The 27,303-nt window shown below is 41.6% G+C and overlaps 2 protein-coding genes across 2 annotated transcripts; both read right to left on the bottom strand.

Moving 5' to 3' along the window:
- Positions 1–2,056: 2,056 nt before the first annotated feature.
- On the bottom strand, positions 2,057–8,936 carry LOC134080828 (mitochondrial ornithine transporter 1-like). Its single transcript, XM_062537439.1, has 6 exons — positions 8,933–8,936; positions 7,506–7,764; positions 7,161–7,301; positions 6,324–6,496; positions 4,081–4,239; positions 2,057–2,181 (listed from the first exon to the last, which is right to left on the bottom strand). The coding sequence occupies exons 1-6, from the start codon at positions 8,934–8,936 to the stop codon at positions 2,057–2,059; spliced, it is 861 nt and encodes a 286-aa protein (XP_062393423.1).
- Positions 8,937–10,334: 1,398 nt separating this feature from the next.
- mtmr1b (myotubularin related protein 1b) lies at positions 10,335–25,826 on the bottom strand. The gene is made up of 16 exons (XM_062536959.1): positions 25,564–25,826; positions 25,040–25,145; positions 21,673–21,748; positions 21,243–21,337; positions 21,036–21,143; positions 20,854–20,955; positions 20,155–20,238; positions 19,681–19,830; positions 19,238–19,426; positions 17,001–17,186; positions 15,553–15,759; positions 13,741–13,833; positions 13,201–13,314; positions 12,819–12,995; positions 11,051–11,230; positions 10,335–10,992 (listed from the first exon to the last, which is right to left on the bottom strand). Exons 1-15 carry the CDS (start codon positions 25,698–25,700, stop codon positions 11,078–11,080), a joined length of 1,977 nt encoding a protein of 658 aa, XP_062392943.1. The 5' UTR covers positions 25,701–25,826; the 3' UTR covers positions 10,335–10,992; positions 11,051–11,077.
- Between the last annotated feature and the right edge of the window lie 1,477 nt (positions 25,827–27,303).

Consider the following 27,303-nt stretch of genomic DNA (forward strand, 5'->3'; position numbering starts at 1 on the left):
TGTTGATATATCTTATGTATGTTCAGAGCAAAGAACCATAAAAAGAATTCCAAAGGATGGAGGTTTACACAGTCCAATGCAAAATTGACAATACATCTGAAAAGAACAAGCAAGGTTCCCCAAAGGATTCCACAAAGTTAGTTCTGTACATTAAAATACTTGACTTCTTTGTTTGCCAATATCCCACACCCTTGAGCCGCCCCCTGCAGGTAACACCCGGAAATGGTTAGACTTCAGTCGTTTCTCTTTTGAGTCCTTCCATATTATATATGTATATTATACTATATTCCGTATTTATTATAGGTGACAGGCAAAGCCAATGTCTTCTCTATTTGACATATAACCTTGACCCCTAATTAAAGTTGATCAGGCTTCCAAGGGAAGTTTAGTTTTAGAGGAATTTGTTTATGTCTAGGTTCCAACAGGTAGCTCACACTCTGAGATGTTTGACCTTGAGGACTGAGGACACAGGTTATAAAAGTTGGCACACGAATTGGTGTCATAGTGATCAGCAGAATCACCACAACCAAACACTAGCTTTTAAACAAATACCCTTGTCCCATATAAAGCATATAGAATACCGCTATCGTATAGTGAAACGTTTATATTGAATAAATATTGATTTCAGAATAAATAAAATAAATAAAAGGAGGAGGCACAATAAGCTAACCTAAATGGCCTAAGTACTAACACAACATTGGACAAAAGAGTTTAACGAAAAGAGGGGATAGAAAATAAAATAATAAGAGAATGAGATGAGGCGAAACAAAAGAGTAAAGACAAGTACGAAAAGAGCTGTGAACACATTTGAGGGGGATAGTTATGATTGGAAAGTAAAGAAGTGAAAGTATGATGGACTCCTGATACATGAAAAGTTGCAGGAAATAATTGGCTACTTAAAATACATACGTATGTCACAGTCACCTCAATAAAAAGTGTGCGTCACTACATACAGAGTCAGGTCCAGTCACTGGTTACAATGGAAAGAAAATTAAATATAAAAAAACAAAAACTAGGTTGTATGTATAGATGATACGTTGGTTGTACATATAGAGGGGATACATCATTGGCAGTTTGTGGAAAGAGAGCTCGGAATTCCTGTTGAATCTAATTGTACAGTCTGTTACATATTTTCTCATATACTGTAGATTTTTGCAAAAGATTCAAACTGGTGAAACAGGTAAGTTTATTTATATAGTGCATTTTTACCGGTATATGCAGAGTGCAACCCAAAGCGCTCCAACCACAGTCATCAAGACAAAAAACAGACAAATTAACAAATAATTGAGGATAAACAGAAACTAGATGCAGGACGTATCGTGTACCCGTAAGCACATGCAGGCATTAAGTAAGACAGGAATAAACAAATGAACAATAATAAAAAGTAAAAGATAAATTAAAACCCAGTAGTGAAATTAATTATGCTATGACATTATGAGCATTCCCTTGATAACAGGCTATAACTTCCACATTTATTGCAATAAGGTACACATTCACATGGCATTTGTTGTGATTTACCATCGTCATCATTTGCAAGCACTTGACACGGCTAAACCACTTGACAACTTGATTTACTTGGTTTAACAAACATGTTGTATATACATACATACATACATACATACATACATATAAAATAAATATACAGTATCTATGTAAATACATTATAAACGGAGGTATCAGCAACTTTTCATTATCAGACATGTGTTGTTTAGGCCAAGTTTATGTGCTTTACTGAAGTTCAGTAAAGCACATAAAAGTTTGAGGACATGGGGGGTATTTGGAGTGGCTACCCGAGATGGATTCACTTGTGGAGGAAATGGTATTGACAACTAACAGGGAAGTTTCCAGGACATTACAAAAATATTGAGGCATCCTTTCATGGGGTTCAGACTTAGCTACAATATCCATATCCACCTGGTATACAGTAGGAGCTGAACAGCGGAGATTTGACTGTCATACTAAGTAGATCACTTTCCATGAGTATTTCCTTTATTCAACTGACCCATCCTATTGACCTGTGTGTCTCAACACAGACTTTGCCCCCATTCGTGGCTCCTCAACTGCTGGAGATTTGCTTGGACAGGGCCTGCTTGGTCAGCTCATAGGCCAGAAAAAGAGCTCCATTTGAGGGGAAGGCTCGTAAGACGGTGGGGGTAAGACCAGAGTACAGGGCCATGCAACCTGCAGGAGATAAGAAGGCTATTCAACAAAATTGATATAGTTTGCCTCTTAACACGAAAACATCCCATAAGGATGAGAACATCACATGAGGACGACTGCTTCAGCACAGAAAAGGAGGTGTCGGTGAAATAAAATGGGATGGCAGATTGTTTAACCCTATGAGCCCTAAGCTGTTTTAAGGGCACTTTCACTACCTCTAGTTAGAAGCATTTATCCTGGTCATTGTAAGTGCCATTCACACATGCTACATATTGTTTTTTTCAGCACAGTCTAGGCTATCCAGATCTGCCACAATATCATGTATAAATACTTGCATTGATTTGATTTAGATTTTTAAATAATGTAAAGTTGAAAAGCGTACTATATAAATTCTTACATTTTGATGTGTATCTCACCACAGCAAGCTCACATCTCGACGAAACTTACATGGTTATGTAGGCCTGACTGTCCTGAACACGGCAATATAAGAACCATGGTGGAGGTATACTTTGGGGCTGAGCAATTTACAGAAATATGTGGTGTGTGCCTTCCAGAAATAAATGGCAATTTTTATTTCGTGATGAAAAAATGACTTTTTGGCACTTTTTGCTCTCCATATTTGTGACACTAGCTGATCTGACATGACTTGTTTGCGGTACCACACATGACGTGCACAGATGATGATTCTCTATAATATTTGTTTTACTGCATTGCAATGAACAAAGTAAAGGCAAAAAGTGTTTATTTGTCAAACAAATTTGGATGCAATATGAGTCTTGAATTGGATACCATACAGGAGTGTGCTAGGATCTCAAAACCGTGTTATGAACGTGACTTGTCATAGAGAAACACATGATAACATTGGATTATGAACATAGGCTATTCCACACAAAGTGGAGCTAAATGAAGATATTATTTTGCTGTCACTTCGTCTGTTTTATGGCCTAGAAGGTTGTATTTGGTATCTGTGGATAGCTCTAGCTCTCCTCTTTCATCTGACATGCGTGCCAAATCTTTTTGATCGTGATTTCACGAGGAAATCAAACTAGAGTAAAGGTAGCCAAAGCTATATGATATTATTATTTGTTTGTAACTTCGTCTGATTTTATCATACGAAATGATCAATGTATTTGGTATCAATGCAAAGCTCTGCTTCTCCTCTTTCATTTGATATGCGTGTCATGTCTGTGCGATGCGTGGTCCGCGAGTAATTTAAGCGAGAGTTCTGGATGCGCCGGTGAACGCAGAGCAATATAGACTGTAAATATGATATACTTTGATTTAACTTCATCATTTTATTTTATTTTCATACTTGATCGCACAGACAAGTGTCTAGTATCGTTGGAAAGCCCCGGTTGTGCTCTTTCCTGCAATATAAGTTTTATCTCGCTGTGACTAATAATAGCGGAGCAATGTAACAAAGAAAATGTGTGCGTTTTTTGACGCACTTTGCGTCCGTCGGGCTCATAGGGTTAAAAGGTGCACTATACAACATTTTCACCTTTACAAAGCCAATTTGATGGTAAACTAACTTGTAATAGGCACATTTTTCACCTAGCACAGCTATACAGCATAGACATAGCGAGTCCCTAATGAGAAAACCAGCTAAGCAACTTCAAGAACGGCAGACCCATGCTGAGTTAGATATAACTCTTTGGAAATAGTTTTTGCCTCTTGGTAATCCTTCATCTCCACAATAAAATAATTTCCTTTGTGCATATAATAAGGGGTTAAAGTCACAAGAAGTTTGCTATTTACAACAGCAGAGTAAAACATAACTACCGTCGCCAAAAATACCTAAACCTGCATAGTGTACCTTTAAAAGACTATCTCACGTTTTGATGCAGAGATTGAGATGAGTATTATGCTATAGCGTACTGGTGAGTTCATTAAGAAAGAGAATGAAGATTTCACCCATACCCTCAGTGCGTATGATCTTTGCCAGTGTCGCGAGGAACCCCGCCTGCTTGCCTGACATCGACAGCACCTGGATACGGGATTTGACAGAGTCGATGGGGTACACAGCCAGCCAAAACAAAGCACCGCCAACACCCCCGCTTATCACAAGTCGAGTGGCATCTGAACATCAAGAGAAGATCTCAGATTGACAGAACACTGTGTGAAGAGGTCAGATAAAATTCCAGACTACTTCTATAGCAAAACTGTCTCCTGCTGTTGCAATAGCCTGGTTTGGTAGTCACCTTTTTCAGTAAATGGAGCACAGCGTTAGTTCAGGCAGGTCACGGAGTCTCGCTAGCTTCCCTGAATGGCCCAGCTGACTGTCAATCTAATCGCCCAGCTGATTGCCAGCTGATTGCCAGCTGAGTGCCAGCCGGCCTAGCCTTGCTTTCATTGGTGGAGATCATTCAGAGTGCTTATTTAAACTGCCTTTGCCAATCTGCTGCCATCTGCTTTTTCTACAATTTTGCCACCCACCTCCTCCCCTTAACCCCCTCATACTTCTGACTTATCAATGTTGTGTCATTGATGTTTGTTCTGTTCTGTACCCCATGGGGGGTTTATTGCTGCTCTCCCTGCCTTGGGCTTTCCATGTTTGAACATGGAAGGGCAGGGGGCCCCCAGAACAGAACATACCGCCAAGAATGTATTTCATGCAATAGTAAATAAAAATATTTTATTGACAAAGTGGTCCTGACTGAACCAAGATATTTTAATTTCACTGAGCTTCTTTAGTTGAACAGCAAGCATTTGTAACAGGAACCTTCAACAAAGATATGTGTATACATTATATACTATTCATTATCTGTTAGCAGAGAAAATGGCCTATAGATATGAGTAGAATCCCTGGGTGAATTGTTCTACTACAATATGAAAACATTCCAACACGGTTGACTAAAATAACTGTGTAGCCTAACCAGACTGCCATTCTGTGTGTGCAGTCATCTGTGTATCTTACAGTTTTTCTCGATTGTTAACACACATTTTCTGAAAACATGCCTCATATTCTCAGAACTCTACACACAAATCCAAAACAACACACACAATGGGCAAAACTCCACAATTCTCCTGCAAAATGACACTTTACCTTCAAAACAATGTAATTTCTCCTCAAAATGCTCTTTTGTTCTCAAGAGACACACACAAACCATCATATATCAAGACATTTATAAGGACCAGTTGAACACTGATGTGCTCAGTGTAAAACACTGCGATTAATTGAAAACACTTCTTCTCCATTCATTATAATGACTTGGGCCTTTTTTTGTTCAGTGTTACACTACAAACAGTACTACAAACAGTAGATAAGCTGATATAGTAAGTTGATATGCTTACCCTATCAATATTTTGAAATATCTCATTGTTTTCTATTATTTTTCTTTGTATTTGCCGTAATGTTATACCGTTTTTTCTAGGACAATACTCATGATATCAGTTTCCTGTTCAGGAGACAGAAGCCCTGGTGTTGGTAATCTTTCGGCTGCCAAACAAATAGTAAAATACTGTAAACTGTGTAGGAATACAAAGTAGGATTCCTTTCCCCAAATACTTGAAACATACTTTATTTTTACAGTCCTACAGAACAGCCCACAGGCAATACTGTACTACATGTGCTCATTGAGCTGTATTGTACTGTCCGGTACTGTACTGTATTGATACGCAGCACTGCAATGTTCTAGTGGCTCGGATCTCATCAGAGATTATGATCCTTGGCCTCCCCATCCTCCTCCTCTGGCTCTGCCTCTGCCTGTACTATACTGTAATACTAAAGCTCTGATTGCTAATTGTAAGACTGTGTGACAGGAGTTTGCACATCTGATGAGTCAGTGTGCATGGTAGAGCAGTTAGCTTTAGAATTTGAATGGCAGGGTGTTCTTTGTGAAAACAAGAGATTTTCTTCATGTGTTTTGAAAACATTGTGTTATAGAATTGCAATTTGAGTGTAAAGCAGAAATTGTGCTTATAGTTCAGCACAGTCGGTTCAGGAGTTTGGTGCATGAGCTACATATTATGGGAATTGTGTCAGAAGTACCAGAAATTGTGTGTAAACAATTGAGAAAAACTGTAATGTGACTACAGTGTACCTGCCTGTCTATCTGAGTATATTAAGCAACAGCATGTGCCCAAGTCATTTTTTTCGTGTTAGAAATTCATATACCAATCAATTCATTTGAAATGTGTTTCTTTTGTGATTTTATACTCACCCATCTCATCCTTTGAGTGTCCAGGCCTGGTGAGAAAGCTCCTGCAGATCTCGTAGCCACCAAAGAAGAAGAAGTAGCCAGGCACTTCCCTTAGCCAGGTGCTAGTCATCCCTTCAAATAGGCCCAAAGGGCCTTCCTGTTGAAGGATACTCTTCACCACAGCATAGGCAGACCTGAATAACACTCCCGCATTATCATTTGAGCTACAGTACCTACTGTTTGTGATTGTAACCGGCTCTTTACTATATTTACATTAGTGGAGATTTGAGCATTTAGGATCACAATGTGAAAGTCCAAAGCCAAAGTTAAAATCCACTGCCATCTGAACTACTTTGTTATCACAACATACAGTAAACACACAGAGAGAATGGACGGATGGAGGAGATAGGGGAACTCATCCGTTTCAATGTATGGTTTGGGTAAAGCATGGGAGGATTGTCCATTTCTGCACTTTGAATTCTCACCACTGCAAGATTATGAACCAAAAAGGCTTTCAGACATGAGTGCTTCTTGAATATTTAGTCTACAGCATCATGTCCAATTGCAGGAAAGGGGCACTTTCATAATTGAGGTGGTAAATTGGCAAATTGCTAGGAATTGTGACTAGTGGACAATGAAGCTGTATTCTCTGGGATGTAGCCAAGAGGGAGTAGCTGTTTATCCGAAGGGAGAACCATTTCTTGCTTATTAATTTTCACATAATACTGTAGAGCTCATGTTTTGAAAGTAATGGTCAAGACTTATGTGATGACATAAAAATTGTCACATTAGTATCCTCAACATCAACAGAGGTGAGACTGAAAATAAAATAACACCATGGGATATTTCAACACTTACACGCGGGAAGCCAGCAAGGTCCTCCCCTCCTTCCTCATCTCCTGGAGGGCTTGCATACGACACTTGACCAATTCTGTGGGGCAGAGCACCAGGGAGGAGAACACAGATGCCATTGAGCCAGCCACAGCATTCTGCAGGTCACTGGGCAGAGGGAAGAGGTTTGTGATGAGTGACCACGGACGAGGTAGGCCTACTAGCAGACTCATACGGACATTTCAAACATTTCTAACTGCAATACTGACGTAAGAACATCAGGGTGTGTGTGTGGGGGACTGCTAGGACACCTTCAGTGTCGTCAGAAGCTACATTTTAAAATTCGAAAAAAAGAAAAATGAGGACACAAACCTCAGTTCAGAGACCTTGTCCAGTCCTAATAGTCCAGTGGTGATCCGTTGACACGTGCCATAGCAGGCGAAAAGCACGGCATTCTCAGCCACGTTGGCCAGCAGAGCTGGCCCGGTCCCCTGAAACAGACCCTGGGGCCCCTCCTGGCGATAAGTCCTCAGACTGCAGTCCAGGAACCCTCGGTACAGGTGGGGAAAGGTCTGCAGTTTGACTTTGACTGTGTCAAAGGGCTGTCCACTCAAGACACAGGCAGCACCACCTACACAGTGGAGAGGCCAGATAAACTGTCTGAGAAGAGTATATTTTTAATCCTTGCACATAAACATTAACTACATTTTCCATGTTTCAATTCCAGACTACTTCTAGTAGCCTAAAACTGCATGTCTCCGTCTGTTGCAATAGCAGTTTGGTCGTTGCCTTTTTTAGCAACCAAGACATTTTAATTTCACAGAGCTTCATTAGTTGAACAGCAAGCATTTCAGAACAGGAACCTTCAGCATAAGTAGGCCTATACTGTACATTACAATGCATTATCCGTTAGCAGAGAAAATAGCCTATATTAATAGAATTCCTGGTGAATTGTTATTTTATTCTCATCTACAGTGTGAACATGTCAACACAGTTGAATAAAAAAACTTGTAGCCTAATCATTCTGTATTGCTAATTTCAACATATTTAAACTATTATGCATTTCTGTGTAGACTTGCAAAGGGAATGCCGTTAACAAACCTGCAGCTCCAGCGGTCATATTTATGAATGCGTCAATAACAGGATGAGTTGCGCATTTGTCCACCATACTGCCAGCACGTTTCAGCAGATGATGGACCGGCGTTAAGATGTAGACTCCAAGTATAGGCCTACCAACCAATTTCAAAGTTGCAGAATTGTTAACGCCTTTTATTAACTTCTAAAAACAAACGGTTACATATTTGTCGTTAATTTAAGTCCCCAACTCATGACTAGTTCCATGAGAACAGACAGGGTTATCTACTTCCATAACATTCGCAATCCCAATAGAGACAGTCTTTCAATGATTACCCTGTCATGATTAGCAGTCATATGATGAGTGATGATGTGGTCCATGCTACTGGAAGAGCAACGTCTTTGCACGCCAGGCTACCAGACAACAACATAAATCCCGACTAATTATCGCTAACGTGTGTCTAGTAAGAAAGATGATGGTCTCAGTCAGGGGCGAAGTGGTAATCGGGAGATTCGGGACATTTCCCGCCAGGCCGGCCGGCCTACGTTGCATTTGATTTGGCCCATGACGGGCCTGAGCGGCCGTTAGTAGGCCTACATTTTTTTTACTATCATAAGAGTGTGTGAGGCGAATTTTAGTCCCCTAAGAAGTCACCTAAAGTTCATATATCAAAGTAAGGAAGCCAACCACTATATAAACCATTCAGTTGCGATATATACCTTACTCATGGTTACCTTACATATTAATTACAGGCCTATTCATCTCAGTTCTCTCTCATCAGTGGATTGGTATGTAGCCTTTGGGTGTCTTGATTTAATTGTTCATATATTATTAAAGTGTTATTTAACTCTTTTGGTCACAAATAAATTCAAAATAGAACAGCAAAGCCTCCTGGGAATCGCAAATACGTTTGCTAGGTCAAGTCTATTACAGAAATGTAGGGGGATAGATGAGCGGCCCCTCCTTTAATGGCATGGCCCTTTAGCCTGTATTAGTGAACGTAGCGTTTTGATAGTGAACGGATTAGCAGGTGCTTGCGTGATTAATATGGAAGGCAAGAAGAGGAAAGACGAGAAAGAGGGGACTGAAAAGGGCAGAATTAAGAAGAAGCGACTGCTGGAGGAGCATGCATCTAAATGCTCAAAACAGATTTATCCGTAGCCAAGTCCAAGGCCATCAACGAGTGCAGGTAAATTTGACAGAATGAAAAACACTGACACAAAGCTCAACTACGTTACTATTGCTAGACGGAAAATATCACAAGCTAGTTAACTCATTTACATTTCAAACGAATTGAGGCTTACAGTTTTTTTCAGTGGCTAACATAGCGTGAATTGTCCAAACAGTTGTCACATTTTCAAAACTCTAAGTCTCCCAACTAGCACAGCATCCGTCTTTTGTGGCCATACCATTCACACATTTCATGTCGTTTTCGCACAATGTGTAGGCAGTGAACCATCCTTACATTTTCTTAACAGACAAGTTATACCTCTCAACAAAATTATGGATCGTTTTTTCTATTATTTACAGATGTTAACACACAACACCCCACAATTAAAACAATATTCCAAACCTTAACGTCTGCTTCTGCAATGGTATCAGTTCAAAAACATATCTCAGCTGATGATAAACAAACAATTGAATAATTGGCACAAGGATGATTTATGTTGGGTATGGGGCCAACCACAGCTGATTCCAGTCTGTCTTAGACCTCCTTCAAGTGTCTATTACATTGACACTTGAAGGAGGAGGTGATGTTTTTGGAAACAGAAAAAGACAAATACTGTAATATCTGGATGAGGAAGAGTAAGAACAAGGGGCCCAGGGAGAAGAGCACACCCAGTGAGAGATGCAGTGAGAGGTGCAGTAGGAGGTGCAGGAACAGTTAGAGAAGCAGTGAGAGGTGCAGCAGGAGGTGCAGGAGCAGGCCCAAGGAGAGGGCAAGGTAGAGATGTAAGAATGCGTGGTGCTGGCATTTTTTTGGTTCGGTAGGGGGCCGGTGTGGTCAGAATATTCCCGGTGGATTTTTGTGTCCCACTCCGCCCCTGGTCTCAGTTGTAGAGTTCATATGTTAGAAAATATTGGTAAAACACCTATTACATGGTATAGAAAAACAACACAGATCATTTCTATTAACCATTCGTTTTAATAAGAATAAACACTTTTGATATTGTTTGAGAAGAACTTTAAAAATATTGCTTATTAAAATAGCAAATAATTTGATGTACATTTTAAAAATATATTTACAAGTGACAATGGCAGAAGTAACACAACATACAGTATATCACTGCTAAATACTAAAACAATAACAGTCATGTAGAGTAACAGCTTCAACAGGTCGAAATATCTGCAAGGGGAACTGCAAGACATGGACTTCAGTATGAGAAATATTGAAGTGAATACCATATGGCATCTACAGTTGCCTTAAAAGCACTCTCCATTCATTCAGCAATGCTAAAGCCACCAGATATGCAGTATACTGAGTATAGGATTACAGTATCTTATTCACATACAATAAGATTACTGACAAACAAGAGTTTGAATTTGAAGTGTGTAAAATAGACCAGACTATACGCTAAATAAATAAACAGACAATGAGATGTTTACAAATCGCAGACCACTATAAAAGCACCACACTGAGCACTTTGGTAAGCATATGTGAATGTGTATCAGGATTCAAGGATCCTAAGGCTCATCTTTCTGATTTCAATATTACTGATAAGTGTGTGTGTGTGTGTGTGTGTGAGAGAGAGAGAGAGAGCAGGTACAAAGGCTTGACCGATAGTGTGTGTGTGTGTGTGTGTGTGTGTGTGTGTGTGTGTGTGTGTGTGTGTGTGTGTGTGTGTGTGTGTGTGTGTTGTGTGATAGTCTAGACTGTGGTGTGCATGGCTGCGGTTGGTGTGTGTGTGCCCGAGGCGGGCTGCGTTGACGTGGACGAGACGTCCTTCCGCAGCTCGTCCACCCTCCGCTGCAGCTCCGCACGCAGCACCAGCAGCTCCTTCAGACTCTGGTGCACCGGCACCTACGAGAGAGAGAGAGAGAGAAGGAGAGAGAGAGAGAGAGGTAGAGGTAGAGAATTTGGTTATTACAGTAAGTCTTGATGCAATAATGGGCTGCTGGTCCTTTACCGAGTCCAATGGCATTTAGACCGGCTTGTTTTTTTTCCAAAGAGAGTAAAATAAACTGTTTTTCCGGCTATTCCGAGGAGCCTTTAAGAAAATTGTCATCCCACTACTCACTTGTTGCCTCCACCTAATAAAACCCTATTTTTCGTGGAAGCCTGGACGTTGCACTTGATTATATTATGACTATGATTACTCCAATTCTGTTAAAATAAAAGCGATTTTGTTTTACCCTCACTAAAACGGAGGTGATGGTGACAAGGATTAGAAGTTGGCTTCTGAATTAGAAGACCGAATTAGAGAGAGAGGTCAAGTAATTTGACTTACATTACACATTTTAAACAAAAGAAGTCGACAACAGTACAACACAACACAGTAGGCTACAACATGCTACATGTATAGCGTATGACATGTATAACACAGCTTAATGTAAGTAAGCCTATAAGAACCCTGCAACATCAGGGAATAACAGTGTACATATACATTTAGAGAAAACTACAGGTATGTAGAAATATGATATAACAAACAGCATTCTGAAAACAACAGCAGACTGAAATTGAAACCCTCTAACCTTGTCCACTGCATTGGAAACTCTCTGACCCCGTCCAAGTAATCAATTGTTTCCCTTTGTGACTGAGGTGAGGCCGGAGTTCAAAGTAGCAGTAGAAACTGGTTTTGTAAAGCTGTGGTTTGGTTGTGCAAGTTACTTGACAGTGTCTGATGATGTCACCTAACGGTGTTTTCTTATTACTGAGTGCTGAAATCATGTCTGCCCTTTTGAGGTGTATTTGGAGAGACGGGTGCCAGACAAAACGCGTGTCAAAGAGTGAAGGCGACGGTCTACACACTGTGTAATGGATCCAAAAGTTCTTTATTTGTTGCTATAAGGCAACGTTTCGATCAACAGATCTTCATCAGGCAAAAGTGCTGCCTTTTATAGTTAATAAAGAACTTTTGGAGCCATAACACAGTGTGCAGACCATCACCTTCACTCTTTGCCCTTTTGAGACTACCATAACCTAACCAGGATCCATCACTCCGGACACAAGCCACTGAGGAAATTATTAACTGAAGAGCCTCTAACATTAAAAGGTGGCAGATCTGTCCTGTCCTATATTGCAAAGAGACAATTACACTACTGTATCTGAAAAGGCATACCTTGACATAGCTCCAAAGCGAAATTAACCACACATTTGATTAAGAATAGTAAGTTCAATAAGTAGGTTTTGTAAACTTCATTTGATGAACAGTTGAGAAATGGTTTATATCACTGACGTCATATAGTGTAATTCCTGTTGTGTTCTGTTCCTGTTTAAAGCCAGACCATGTCTATGTACTCCCTATGCAGAGTTGCAACTCTCTCCATTCATTCAGCCTGCCCAGATGCGTCACCATGATGACCACGCGAGAGCCAAGACGCGTGACAAATGACGCTCGCTTAGTGTTAACACACGTCTGCATGGCACTGCACCTCCACACATCATTCACCTGGGGTCTCATGCGAGGGTTCCAGCGCACATAGTAGTTCACCCACAGCTCCAGGTGCCTGGTGCTCGCCAGGGGGTACAGGACGTGGTGCTCGTAGGACACGTAGAACGGGTTGGTGAAGTCCTCCACCTGGCTGTTGATGTATGACCACAGGGAGACGGTCTTGGCTGGCACCTCCTGAGATGAAACACAAACGTCAGAAACAAGTGCCATTTACTATAGAGTTGTAAACAATATTTGCCGTATAATAATTGAAAATAATTTAATCATATCTATATATTTTGGATGCATTTATTTAATTCATCAATTTATGTTGTTCATCAGATTCATCGAAGTTGTTGAAGTGTGTGTCATATTTAGACATTTTATAAAAGGCCTTTACTTTGAGTATCCGCTCCTGCTCACTGTTGTAGAGAAAGGTCCCAAAAAGACAGCTGTAGAGATGGTCCAACACAGTGATGAGAAACACCTCGTTGAACTCGAAAGCTGAGGGAAACTGTATGAAGGGAAAAACATGAGGTTACACTTCTTGAGGTTAATCTTCTTCGCGAGGTTCCTTCACTGATACAATGTTCAGAAGGATGCAACCACAAAGAAATAATGTCAAATTAATAGCTTGAAAAGAAAGGACTGTGCTGCTACTCTTTGCATCGTTTATGATGTCATCCTAAATAGCACTTTCACTTGGGTGTGCACATTTTCAGCACTCATGTTAAATTGCTATGTTACATGGCCATTTGAGATGTCTAGCCTTTAGTCAAAACCAATCTTATTGTTGTTTAAAGGCAAGATAAGAGTACAGTATATTTAGTTTTAACTCTCACTGGTATGCAATGAGTACCATACCAAATAACAATCTGCATTTATTTCAACCCAAAACATGCCAGTGCATGACCACTAGGGGGCACTAAAGTCTACCCACCTGTCTAGTCATCTGCCACACACAGTCTATGAACTGCACAAACAGTGGAGAGCGCTCTGAGTTGGCGTGGTTCTGATCGCCATGGCCCACACGCTGGAAACAACACAAGAGAGAACACTTATTCATAATTATCATAAGAGTGAGTCTGGTGAAACCAAATTATTATTACATTTGACAAAATGTGACCCCAAAACTAGACTAATGAATGAAGTCCCTTCCTCTTCTACAAAGATGATAAGTGGTATCCAAGGCCATCATTTTAAAGCATGTACTTACAGTGAATATACACTACCCACACACCACACTAGAGCAACAACAACCTGAGGAATTTAAAAGATTTAAAGGCACTGTCCTCATCTGATATTCAATCAATCCCAAATGGTCTTACTCTACTCAGGGGTGTAGCCAGAGGGGTGGCTCCGGGTGGCACAGGCCACCCTTGAGATTCAATTGGCCACCCCAGGTGCCACCCCAAAATCCTAGTCTACTATTTGCCATTACTGTAACAGTCAAAGGCGAGAAATTTCTTGATGCACTTGCAGCACACTAGTTTGAAATATCAGGGTTCAGAAATATAAGCAATCTAGCAAACATGCTTGCAGTTATAGGCTACATGGCTTATTGTTTTTAGCATGTGAGTTTACAAAGGCCTACAGGCTACTGCTTGCGCTAACACGAAAACATTTATTTACCTATCACATCTGCCAGTGCCCATTTATCTTATTACACACACAAAACCCAGTATTGTAATTGTAGAATCACGTAATAGGCACATTTTTATCTGCCTATTCTACCTACTCAGCCGACACTGTTGTATTGTTATGTTGTAAATAGTCTACTACCCTAATGTAATATTGACATTGTGGAAAGTTTATAGCTTAGGCCAGTGTTTCTTAATAGGTGGGTTGGAACCCAAAAGTGGGTTGTGGTACTGATCTTAGTGATGGGTCGTGGAATTTGTGGCTAAAAAGAAATTAAAAATCGCCAATTTAAAATACTACCTGATCAGATCTATCATTGGCCCGTTATTTTGATCAAATTTATTCGTAGCCTATGTCAGCCATTGCCATGGCATGGACATAGACAATGTTTATGTGACAGGTCATGTTAGATATAATGTTAGGGAGCTAATTTTATAAAAGTATGCATAATTTTAAGATATCATGTGAAACGCAAGTTGGCTGCAACCCTTGGGCAAAATAAGACAGTGTAGGGTGCACATGAGAGCATAAAACCATCCAAACTAAAGTGTCACTTGGAAACAACGCACCCCTGTCAAAGACAAACCTGTCGAGTAGTACTTTGAGGTAATATCAGCAGTTAAAGACTTCACAAATGTAATGCCAAACATCTGCATTTTTCACACAAATAGGCCAGGCACTTTGCGTGTCTTAAGTAGGCTACCTCACCATATTCGTTGGCCTGAATGCTAAATATATATATATATATAGTTGGTCACAACTTTATGAACTTGGGAAATTATGGGTTCCAAAACCAGACCAGTTAAAAAATACTGGCAAAAAAAACATTTCACACTTCCACTTTTGCTCAAATGGCCTAATTTCTGAACGGGTTTTGTTCAGAGCTGAAAATGAGCTGAAAACTGTATTTGACATTTTATCCAATTACAAAGACATTTGATGTGAGAGTATGGTCTTTGTCCTTCTTTGTCCTTCAATTTATGAGTATGGTGCACTAGGGCCACCCTTGTTACAAATCTCTAGAATCGCCACTGACTCTACTACATGGAAATCAAACAAAGACAAAAAAAAAACCCTTTTAATAATGTCCCCTACAGCTTCCTGTACTTACTGAGGCGAAGCGGTACCCGAAACTGAGCCACTCTTTCTCTATGAGGACCTGAAAGCCGCGGAGGGTGCGGTAGTGGCTGTCCAGCATCAGCATAGCCAGGGAAGTGAGCTGGGCTGTGCGGTCCCAGCCGTCGCTGCAGTGGACCACCACCGACGTCTTTCCCGACTCCAGCTTGTCCGCTATGCGCACCGACCCGGCCAGCAGCAACTGCCACAGACAACAGAAAACACACGGCTGGTAAAACAGTAAAGGGCTGTTCACACCAAGAACGATAACGATAACTATAACCATAACGATAAAAGCGTCCACACTGGCCAACGATAAGAAAAGTCTCTCCTCATGTTAATGAATGTGATGGCTAGAATATTATGGGTTCTGATTGGCTGTTAGCTTTTTATCGTTCTCAAAATCGCTCTGAAAGTGATCAACAGCTTAAGAGTGTTCAGTGTTGGGAATGGGATTACAGTGTTAAGTGTTGGGATTACGGTGTAAACTGTTTGGCTGGGATTACACATTGTTGTGTAAAACATTCTCTGTGTGTGTGTGTGGGGGGGGGGGGGTACCATATGTTTCATGTTTTATGTACTGTATGTCTATGTAACCTTTGTGTACCGCCGATGCTCCTTGTGTGCCCAAGACAAATTTCTCTCGCAAGAGAGACAATAAAAGTACTTATTTACTTACTTACATTCTGAAAATTACAGACAGTGGAGCTAATGATGGACATAAATAATGTTACTGCGAGGACATGAGGTCCAAGGATGGCCACATCAGTGGCACACCTATCATTCCAAATGCAAACCACCGGTCACTACAATCAGCAATTATCATCCTCTGAAACATCATCAACACAATCTACCTTAATAGCCTAGGTGCACAAAAGGCTCTTCCTGTACACACATTTATTTCCGGTGGAAATTAAACTGTTGTAACGGCATCTTCTGTTAAATTATGCTCGTTAAATCTTCCACTTTGACACTGAATATCTTGTTCAACTAATAATAACAATTTCAACACTTATAAATCTTTCTTTGTCGTAACGTGCTGATTCCCAGGTGCAGCATCCAACCGGGTCCGTGTAGACACTAATTGCATTACCAATAGCGGCAGCCTCAAACACACCTAGCTCCATCGGAAACACACGAGCGTACAGAGAGCCTTTCCTGCACGTAGCCTATTAGAAGGTGTGGACAATGATGCATTCACAAACACTGTAACAAGGGAACATTAACATTGTGATCTACCAGCAGATCAAACCCAGTTAAGACCCAGTAAACACACTTTTGGGTCAATATCCTTCATGGATAAAGATTAGTTTAACACTAAAACAGAAGATCTCTGGGATTGATCAAAAATGAAATTTGAGATGGTGCAGCAACCATTTTCCTGGATTCTGTTTGTCTTGACACGGAATGACCCAGCTAGGATCCATGTCCAGTAAACCTCACCCGAATATACTCCAGCCAGTGGGTGGCGTCTACGGAAGAGAGCCAGTGGGCCTCATCGATGGCCGGGTACACCACTTCCTTCAGCTTCCTCAGGGATTCACGCATCACGTGGATATTGGGGATCTCCAAGAAGTTCAGCTCCACATTGGGGTAGAAACTCTCATTCTCATAGCCTCCATCTTTGGCCTACAAGCAGATGAGTAGATATCACAAAAAGTTGTCAAAATAACAGAACAGAATAACAGGAAAAACAGAACATACTGTAACAAAAATATACCAGCATGAGCCACAACAAAAATGGTACATAAAATCCAAGACATCAACAGCAAATGGTGTTAAGAGACTGGGAAACAAAATAATCTTGAGTTGCTGTTTTGAGTTGATTTTACCTTTACCATGAAACTACTCAGTGTTAGGGTTGGGCATCGATAACCGGTTCCGTCTTGGAACCGGGTTTAACTTATCAATTCCATCGACATCGTACGTCTTTTTTGTTATCGATTCCCTTAACGATTCCCTCAGCCTGCATGACGTCGGACTTTTTCTGGTTTTCCTGAAATGTTGTGTTACTTTGCCAAACTGTATAGAAGTAACCCCCTTGGCCCGCTCTCTCTCCCTCTCCCTCTCTCGTGCGCGCTCAATGGACACACTCCCCTTGACATGCACAATCGTGAAAGCAATGACGCATAGAAGACAACTAGCGACATTAGGGCGCTTACATACTCAACGCATTGCTACGCATACGCGGCCGCAAGGCTACGCATCGCTACGCTTCGGCCGCCATTATGCGTCGATGCGTAGCAAAATGTGTCATCCCAGTTTTTGATACGCGACGCACCAAAACATGCAATACCATGCGTTGTCGGTGGGGGCGATACTCCAATAATTGTTCAGTATTTCAACTATATGTCATATTTACAGAAGAAGCTTTGAATACAGTTGCGGGCAAAGAGTAAAAACTATGTGAAAGTACGAAAATGTCCACATTTGTACCCAGCTACCGATAAATACTGGCAGTTAAGATGGTTGAGTGAGTTCGTGAAGCACAGGATTACCGAGAGAACATTTTCGGTAGGCAATAAATAATCAACGTTGTGTACGAAGTTAATATGCTGTGTGACCTCCTCGAGAGGCTGAAATGGGAGAGAGAGATTATTGTCCAATGTTTTTAACAATACCAGTGGTGTTAAATTGTTCAGGGTGTTGATGATTATCGCCTATATATGATGTGAATGTGGATAATACAGTGCTACCCCCTGTTGCGTGAGCGGTGTATTGCGTTTTGCTATTGCCCGCGTTGCTTGCGTTCGCTGTGTACACTATGAAAGGGAGCCCGTCACTCGCGTAGCTAACGTTACTTGCTTGCGTTGCTCGCGTTGAGTATGTAAGCGCCCTTAGCCTTTAATTAATTTCGGTTAGCATCATAGCGAAGCTACTGCACAAATTTGATTCAAACTCTTGCATTCAAGTTGACTGATCATCTCAATGTTTTCCAACTCTAAGACTCAAAAGGGCCTGTCCCAAGGAGAAAAAGTATTAGCCTACCTTGCAACTTAAACACATGTGGGGAAACTGAACAGTCCAACCAGTAGACTAAGCTAGCCAACTATGCTACTTTGTTTACAATTTGAGGCTTCAAGCCGACAGCTGAATTAAAGAGGCAGAGTTGTAATATGAATAGTCATGAATGTCATGAATATCAGAAATGTCAGTAGTATAGATTAGAATATATAAAGAATTATATTATATTATATATATACTGTAGGCTATATATACATCTTTATAATTCTTTATAAATAATATGTATATTCCTTTTTGTGTTTTAAATAAAGACAGGCTTTTTCTACGCCTTACTGTTAAAAAATCATTCACATTATATGAAAGGAGAGCGATAAAAGGTGACCTTTTGGCATTAAAGGCGATGCATAAAAATGTGGGTGCACCTACATTTTTGGGGAATCGATAAGAGAATTGATAAGGAATTGGATTGATAGGCATAATCGATAATGCCATCGATATTGATAAAAACTTATCAATACCCATCCCTACTCAGTGTAATTACAAATGCAACCGATATTTTCTCACAACAAAATGACAACAATATGCTGCTTATTCTAATTCAATTCTAATTGAATTAAATTATTCTAATTTCATTCTTCTGATAAAGACATTGGGGCAAGAGGAGGTCATTGTCTGAAGCAGAGCACTGTGCTCAACAGTCTCCATGTCCTTTGCACCTTGTTTGTGTCGGCCACACTGCTCTGCCGTGCATCAAAGATGGTGAGCTTGTGTGACTGGGCATTGGCATCTAGGATGGTCTGCAGGTAGCGCTCGTCCTCCTTGCACCGCCGGTCCGACGGCCCCACCTGAGGCTGCCCACAGCGAACAATGGCAGCCTGGCTCTCTGGGTGGATCCATGACAGAACCTGAGGGTGAGAGAGGCCAATGTCACTGCAGTGCGAGCGATTTTTCACTAAGCAGGATTTACTAGCACTGTACAAAAAGCAACACTGTAATCACCACATGATATTGATAATATATAAAGATAATTCACTTGATAATTCAAAGTTTGCTCCTGTGTCAGAGTCAAGCATAGTACACATTTTGATGATTTGTCTGTGTGTGTGTGTGTGTGTGTGTGTGTGTGCCAACAGCCCGTCCACACTAAGTAAGAGCTTACTGGTATACGGTGCTTGGCTCTGAAGGTGGCCACTCTCTTCAGCTCGTCATCACTGATGCTGGAGGGCACCACCAGAAGAGCAGGGTAGGTGTCACACGCCTCATAGCTGCTGTTGATCTTGCTGATGATCCAGCTCTCATTGGGCAAGCCCTGCCAAACAAACACAATACAGCTCTCATTGGGCAAGCCCTGCCAAACACACACAATACAGGGAGAAACTGACTTTGCATGTGACACAAACGATAAAAGACGAATAAATACAATGCAGACACACTAGACATAAAATCTAAATTTCTTCAATTTTGTCAAATTGAAGAAATTTAAGATTTAAATCATAATGCATTTAGTTTGGAAAAAACATAAAGGTTGTGTAAATCCTGCTAAAACACCACATGTTACAAATAATGCACAGTAAACAACTGAATAACTCACACTAATCAGATCAACAGTTTCACAAAATGTCTGCAGTAGTACCTGTCTTTTGTACTCTGCTGTAGGGTCATAAACCTTCCAGCCATCTTCCGGAAACTTCTCTTGGTACGAGAATGCAAACAGAGGCTGGAAATGGAAAGATCAAATCTACAGTATGAGTTGATGAGCTGAGATGAGATGAAACACAAAGGGCTCTAATCTATATCACGGCCAAAGAGAAAAGCCACTCAATAAGCAGAGTGTCTCCCGCGTGAGTTAAAGCCATCATGTGGCATTTGGCAGCACTGAGCTGGTCCTTCCAGGTTTCAGTTTATGACGCTCATGGTATGACATTAGCAAATGCATTTGACCTCATCTGAAGACTTAAACTTCTTTCTTGTCTGTAACGCCTTTTCTGTTGCCTTTCATTTAATAACAAAAATAATGCAGTGTAAAATAGAGGAAGCAAGTGAAGTTTGTGGTGTATATGTGGACAAACATGCAATAAAGTAAAAAAAAAAAAAAAGACTTAAACGTTGCACTTTGCCCACCAAATTACATGTATTAGAATATCTGAACTGAGAAAGGACACTATAAGTTGTTCCGTGTACAGTCAAATGAAGTGAGCCTGTCAGGGTGGAAGTCTAGAAATATGCCATATATGGTAGGCTATTTAACTTGGGCATTTAATGCATCCTGCCTCCTATTCTGGCAGTAGAGGAAGAGAGTTGAGACTAAATTTAGATTAGCATGTCTATGTACCAGTTCATGGGATAGAGGAAAGGCATATCTGGTCAACATCTCCAAAATCTGCAGCTTACTCTGTTCCTCCTTCTTGTACGCAAACCGGGGGTTTCTTAAGTCCTGTCAAGAAGGGCACAGTAGAGTCATGGTTGTTCCAAAGACCTTTAAATATGTTTCATGTTCTTTTGCTTCTCACTGACTTTGCACACAATCTCGAGGCCTCTTGTGTTCTCGCCATGGTTCTGCACCCCGATAGTCTCCAACCGACTGATGGCACCCAGATTCACATCCAGGACGAACGGAGGATCCTAGCACCAACATGAAACAGTTTTTTACTTAGGACACACACAAAAAGGAGTATCATACTAAACTACCACCAAATAGAGGAAGTGAAAGTGAAGTTTCACCCGAGCCAGGCTTTTGAAGTAGAGCTTGTAGTCGGTGATGGTCAGAGTGCCACTAACAGCCCCAGAGAATGGGCAGATGTACATGACATCTTTGGCTGGAAGGAGACAGAGAGCAGTTCTTTGAAGCAGTTTTTTTTTCTGTGTGCCCTTTCTCACTAAACCAGAGAGCCTCACAAAACTCAAGCCACATATGTGTAGTTTCTTTGCTTCAGAAAACAGATTTAGGCATAGAATTAGTTGCACTTTTGAATTAATCACCCTACTAAAGAGATTGTGTGTATGTGTGTGTGAATGCGTACGTGCGTGTGTATATGTGCCCGTGTACATTTGTGTGTGCATGTGTGCGTGTGTATGTGCCTGTGTACATGTGTGCATATGTGTGTGTGTGTGTGTGTGTGTGTGTGCGCCTGTACTTGAGAGGCTTCCTCACCTATGGCTTTGATGGCCTCCCCTGGAATGCGAGGAGCCTCCTCCAGCTGGGCCTGTTTATTGGCGTCTCTCAGCGCCTGCCGAACAGACCAACACAGTAGGGATGGGCAACATACTGTACACTATACGCAAACTATATCACCATGTCATTATATTTTGGGGGAAAACTATATAAACGACGATGACTATGACAATAGTACTATTCACCACAGCTTTCTCAGACACAAGGCATGTCAGCTTACAGCCTTGAGAGCCATGCAAACAAAAAAGTCTAACTTGATCCTGACCCTCCTCAGTATTGAACTCTATTGAACTCCGCATTCATCTTTGTTCTCATGCGAGCCGCCCATCTTGCAGCACATAAACATGTCATCACCTATCAATCATTTTCTCATGGGGAGGAATTCTATCGGAATAATGATAAGCAATACGGCATGAGTGAGAGTGTCTGAGTGCAGCTGGTCATCATGGAATGACTCATGGAATGCCTCTCGTCCAATCAGAAATTAATAAATAGTTCAACGCAGCACACTGCAATCAGACACCATGCAAACACCAGGGCAGAGTGAGACTTCAAACAAACAAGACAGAACAAAGAAATAAAAGAATGCAATAATAAACCAATAGATAAAATACTAATTGTTTGGGAGTAATATACACAGTAAATCACATGACAAAAATGAACAAACCCCCACACCATTACACCCTTTTGAGAAACACAGATGCCCACCGATAACAGAGAAAAGCACACTGTAGTCAGATAAGTGTGACTACAGTGTGGAGCATTATGCAGTAGACTACAATTTCATTCCAGTGCACATCCAATAAATGTTGATAACAAACGAGGTCATACCAGAAGGGTAAACACAACATGATGAGAGAAGTATAAGCTTGAAATATTCCAAAATAAATGCCAGAAGAACTGAGCTGAGTTTTGCACAAGACCACCTCTCCCTGAATCAGCCAAACTCCCCCCTATTGCAGGGCAACTATATAGTTTGAACACCACCAGCATATACTGTAAACCAAACAGTGAGAGCTGAGAGCTGCTCTAAGAAAGACTCAGGAATGCTGGTTGAGACCCACCATGCAATCAAAACAGATTCATGGGCTATTTTCAAACTGACCCTAAAATTAAAAGCTAATTCTGCAGGCCAAAAAAGAGAGAAGGAATGACTGTATGGCAGTCATGTATTTCACAGGATCTGACCAGCAATGCAAGTTAAAATTTTAACTTGGAAAAACTGGTTTTGTTGCTGACAACGCAGTCCAAGATTATCTAGGCTTAGACACTCTTATCCTAGACACCTAAAATAACAACAATCACAGGTCTTTGAACGTGCACATGAAATGTATAACCTAAAGTACTCCATCTCAATGAACCAAAACAGATAAGAATTAGGATTAAAATCAACACTTGAACCTGGCCGGAAATAAGCAGATAAGAACAAGAAAAGAAAAGAAAAAAAAAACAAGCAAGCATTCAAACCCTATCGCCTGAAAAATGAGTATTCCACAGTGACCTGAGGCCCAAGCACACACATCTGTCACACGAGAACTATGTACTCTGCAGCAACGCCAAGGCCACCACCCCTCTCAGCCCTTCCACATGGGAACAGGCTGCGTAGTGCGTAGTGCAGCTAGAACAGCCCTGGAGGGGCCACTGCTCCACGGGCCCGCTCCACCCAGCCTCGGCACAGCGCCGCAGCGTCACGGGCCCGCTCCACCCAGCCTCGGCACAGCGCCGCAGCGTCACGGGCCCGCTCCACCCAGCCTCGGCACAGCGCCGCAGCGTCACGGGCCCGCTCCACCCAGCCTCGGCACAGCGCCGCAGCGTCACGGGCCCGCTCCACCCAGCCTCGGCACAGCGCCGCAGCGTCACGGGCCCGCTCCACCCAGCCTCGGCACAGCGCCGCAGCGTCACGGACCCGCTCCACCCAGCCTCGGCACAGCGCCGCAGCGTCACGGGCCCGCTCCACCCAGCCTCGGCACAGCGCCGCAGCGTCACGGGCCACTGGCAGGCATCCAGGCCAGCGCGGTGGAGAATTTCTGCCATTCTCCCCGAGACCCAGCTGTGAGTGGGACACCACACCAGAAAGCCGGGCAAACACACACATACACACATACACACCCACACACACAGACACACACATACAGACACACAGACACACACACACACACACACACACACACACAGATATACACACACACACACACACACACACACACAGATACACACACACACAGAGAGAGAGAGAGAGAGAGAGAGAGAGACACACACACACACACACACACACACACACACACACACACACAGCCAGCAAAGCGAGAGCACACAAAAGGCCCATGGATCTGGATCCTGTTCACCATGGCTACTAATACTAATACTGGCAAAAGGGAGAGTGGTGGGCGTATTGCTCAACGAGCAATAATGAGAAAAGCTGCCATGGTTTGTAAGCTTTTCACAATAAGTGTCTAAGTGTTCCACTTGCAACATTTACAGTCAGCTGCTGATGGCTTTATACTACTCAGTGAAACCTCGGGGTGTGTTCTCATCAGACAGAAATCAAACTGTAAACATTTGGTCTAGTAAAATAAACACTGGCTCCTCTTAAAGCACTACTTTCACCGATGTTATCTTGACAAATTATCTGAAAAGTAACCTTGAACAAACACTGTATTCTCTCCATGCTCCATTTACTACCATTGTGTCATACATAAAGTAGGCTACCAAAGAGATGGTGCCAGCAGATGAGATGACCGTGGATGTCTTAAGTGAGTGGGTTGCAGGGATATGATGACTATTTATTTCAGATTGATGAATTGAAATGTTACTTCAACTAAAACCTGAACTGTAAACTAATATAAGGGAGCATACTAAATTTAATCTCTAGAGCTCTGGAATGTTCTTTGCACCTCATTTGTAGGCTATCAAGGTCTGGGTATGAAACAAAGTTTTAATCTGTGGCAATTTAGACAGCCAAACATAGCAAAATAAGGTTTAACAAAGTTATTGATTAGGGAGAGCACAAGAAAAACGCAGATACACCAACCACGATGACAGCCAAAGTTGTTTCACCCAATATTTAATACCCCTGTGCTGAAATGCCTGGTTGGCTGGTAGGCACCCTGATATTTCTGTAACAGGACACCTATTATCAAAAGTTCAATAACCCCTCTAAGCAATATATTTGGAGTGTTCAGCAGAACAGATGGACGCTCACACTGAGATTGACAGGGTTATGTTTCTTTTCTTTGTTCTGGCGCGGATTAGTTGCACCAGGGCAAGGTTCAGATGGGTGGATGAACATTTGGGCACTTGCTCTCTATTGTTTTCATGAGAAGTGTACAGTAAATGGAGTTCCTACCTTGTAATCACGAGCCATTGGCTCAGGTGCAACAGGTCCAGATATTTGGCTTGACATGGTGGCTGCAATTAACTGCTTGCACCATTCAACGTGTGATCCTGTAGGACTGTTACAGAAAAGGTCTGTCAGTAGCCTAAAGCTGATTGTTGCAACTGGTTAATTGTGTTTTGCATTTTTCTTTTGAACAAATAAAATAATAACAATGCAAGAATATGCTAAACATGCTGCCACAATTATCTGGCTGAACCATATCTCTTCAATCTAACATTGCACTCACTGTATTTGTCTATAGCAACGATAGGCCCACTCCTATGATATTTCTGTAAAATGCATAACTGACGCACCTGAACAGGTTTGCAAAAAAAACACGACAGCTACTCTGTTGCCGTGGTTCAAAATCTACAGGTATAACAGAGAATGTCTAATAAGACGGGCTCTGGGTATAAGTTGGCTATCGTAAAACTATAGGCCTACACATAGGCATATCGCCGTCACACTTCTGAAACCTCTGTAAATCGACTCGCCTGTCAAGTGCCTCGATACTGGGCTGTCTGGAAGCAGTTCCCCCTAACGTTAAAGTCCTTGGAGGTTTTCGACTTGAACTCGTCTGCGAAGCGTTGTAATCGGTTCCGTGGCATCCAGTACTGAGGTGTTTGTCCATGTCAGTACAGTAGGTTTTCCGAAAAAAAGTTGTTACCAAGTTAATGAATTATAGCGGACCTTATCTTGTCATCTGAACGTTCCGCTTAACTCTGTCTCATGTGAAAACAGTAGTGCAGGGCTGTGATTTTCTCTTCTTCACCCAACCTCCAGACTTTTCAGACTTGCCCACGTCATCGTGACTGATACAGCGCTTCCATTACCCAAAATGCACTGGACAAAAACAATTCGGAACCTAGTCCATGTTCGTGACAGTGTCCAAAATCTATAACATTCGACATGCAATTGCGTGTTAATAATTGCTTTATTAATTCGTGTATTACATAGCCAAGTTCCAGAATAGTAAGGTCTGTTCTGGGCTTAGTAAAATAAATCTCACAAATAAAATCATCCAAATAACGGAGTCTTTAACCCTGACACTTCAAGCTCGATTTATCATATTTCAATATTTTAGCCTATTGCCGCAATGTTGTTAAGTATACCCAGCTTATGCAGTCTATTTTAAGAACCACCACATAGGGTAAGCCTTAGTGTGATATGTCTACTACTTAACTGTATGTAGGCTAGTTTGTCAGTCAAACTCCAGGGAAAATAATGTATATTCAGAGAAATAATGAATAAAGCGCTCTGCTTTTTATTGCGTCGTTTCAAAGAATGATAGCCTGGAGCCAGACTAAAAGAATGCACCAATTAGAACCTGAAAGTGTGGTTTATGAAAAAAATAGTTACCTGCAAATCCAGAGGCTTAGAGGCCAGTTCTACCACGTCTGAAATTAGTCATGTTAACTGTTGGTTAGGACATGCATACCCCAGGAGAGTGTTAAAATAAGGGATCTAGAGTGACTCCTATTATAGTGTCACCCCTGACTCCAATGAGGACAGGAACTGAGAACTGCACTGGAGGAAACGGCATTCAGAGTGATGTCAGAAGAGGTGAGTGTCAAGAAGCCTCATCCCCAAAAGCAAAAATCAGAATCCTCTGACATGACTTTGTTCACCCTGCTATTTCCAAAGAAATTGTGGCATCTTGTTGAGGATCCAAATTTCAAGTCAATAGTGTGGGATAAAACTGGAACGTAGGTCATCATTGATGAGGGACTTTTCCAAAAGGAGATACAGTACTTGAAAGAAACTAACCCTCAAAGATATTTCATACCAAAAAGATGAACAGTTACATTACATCCGTCAGCTCAACATGTAGGCTATGGGTTCAGTAAAGCTATACTGCTGTCAGAGCAGAAATGTCACCAAGGTAAGAAACTGATTGAACTCTTCAATTTGTTTTGAGATGACATAGACATAACATGATATTCTAAAACCTTGCTTACCCCTCTTGTTGTGCTATCAACACAGCAGCTTTTGCCGTGGACACCCAGACTTGCTATGCCCGTTGAAGAGACACCTGAAGAGAAAGCCCTATGGGGGAGGAGTTAGGTGCAAGTGTCCCAAAGGGAACCCTATCAGACTCCGGGCAAAGCCTGGCCTGCTCAGATCATTCCAGCCACAGGGACACCTCCTCTCCAAACGTGCATCTCAGCCCCTGGTCTTAGCTCTGAACACGAGTGAAATGACAGAAGTTGACATGGCATGCAGGGTAAAAAGGA

This window comes from Sardina pilchardus, chromosome 5 (assembly GCF_963854185.1).
Source record: "Sardina pilchardus chromosome 5, fSarPil1.1, whole genome shotgun sequence".
Lineage (NCBI taxonomy): Eukaryota > Metazoa > Chordata > Actinopteri > Clupeiformes > Clupeidae > Sardina > Sardina pilchardus.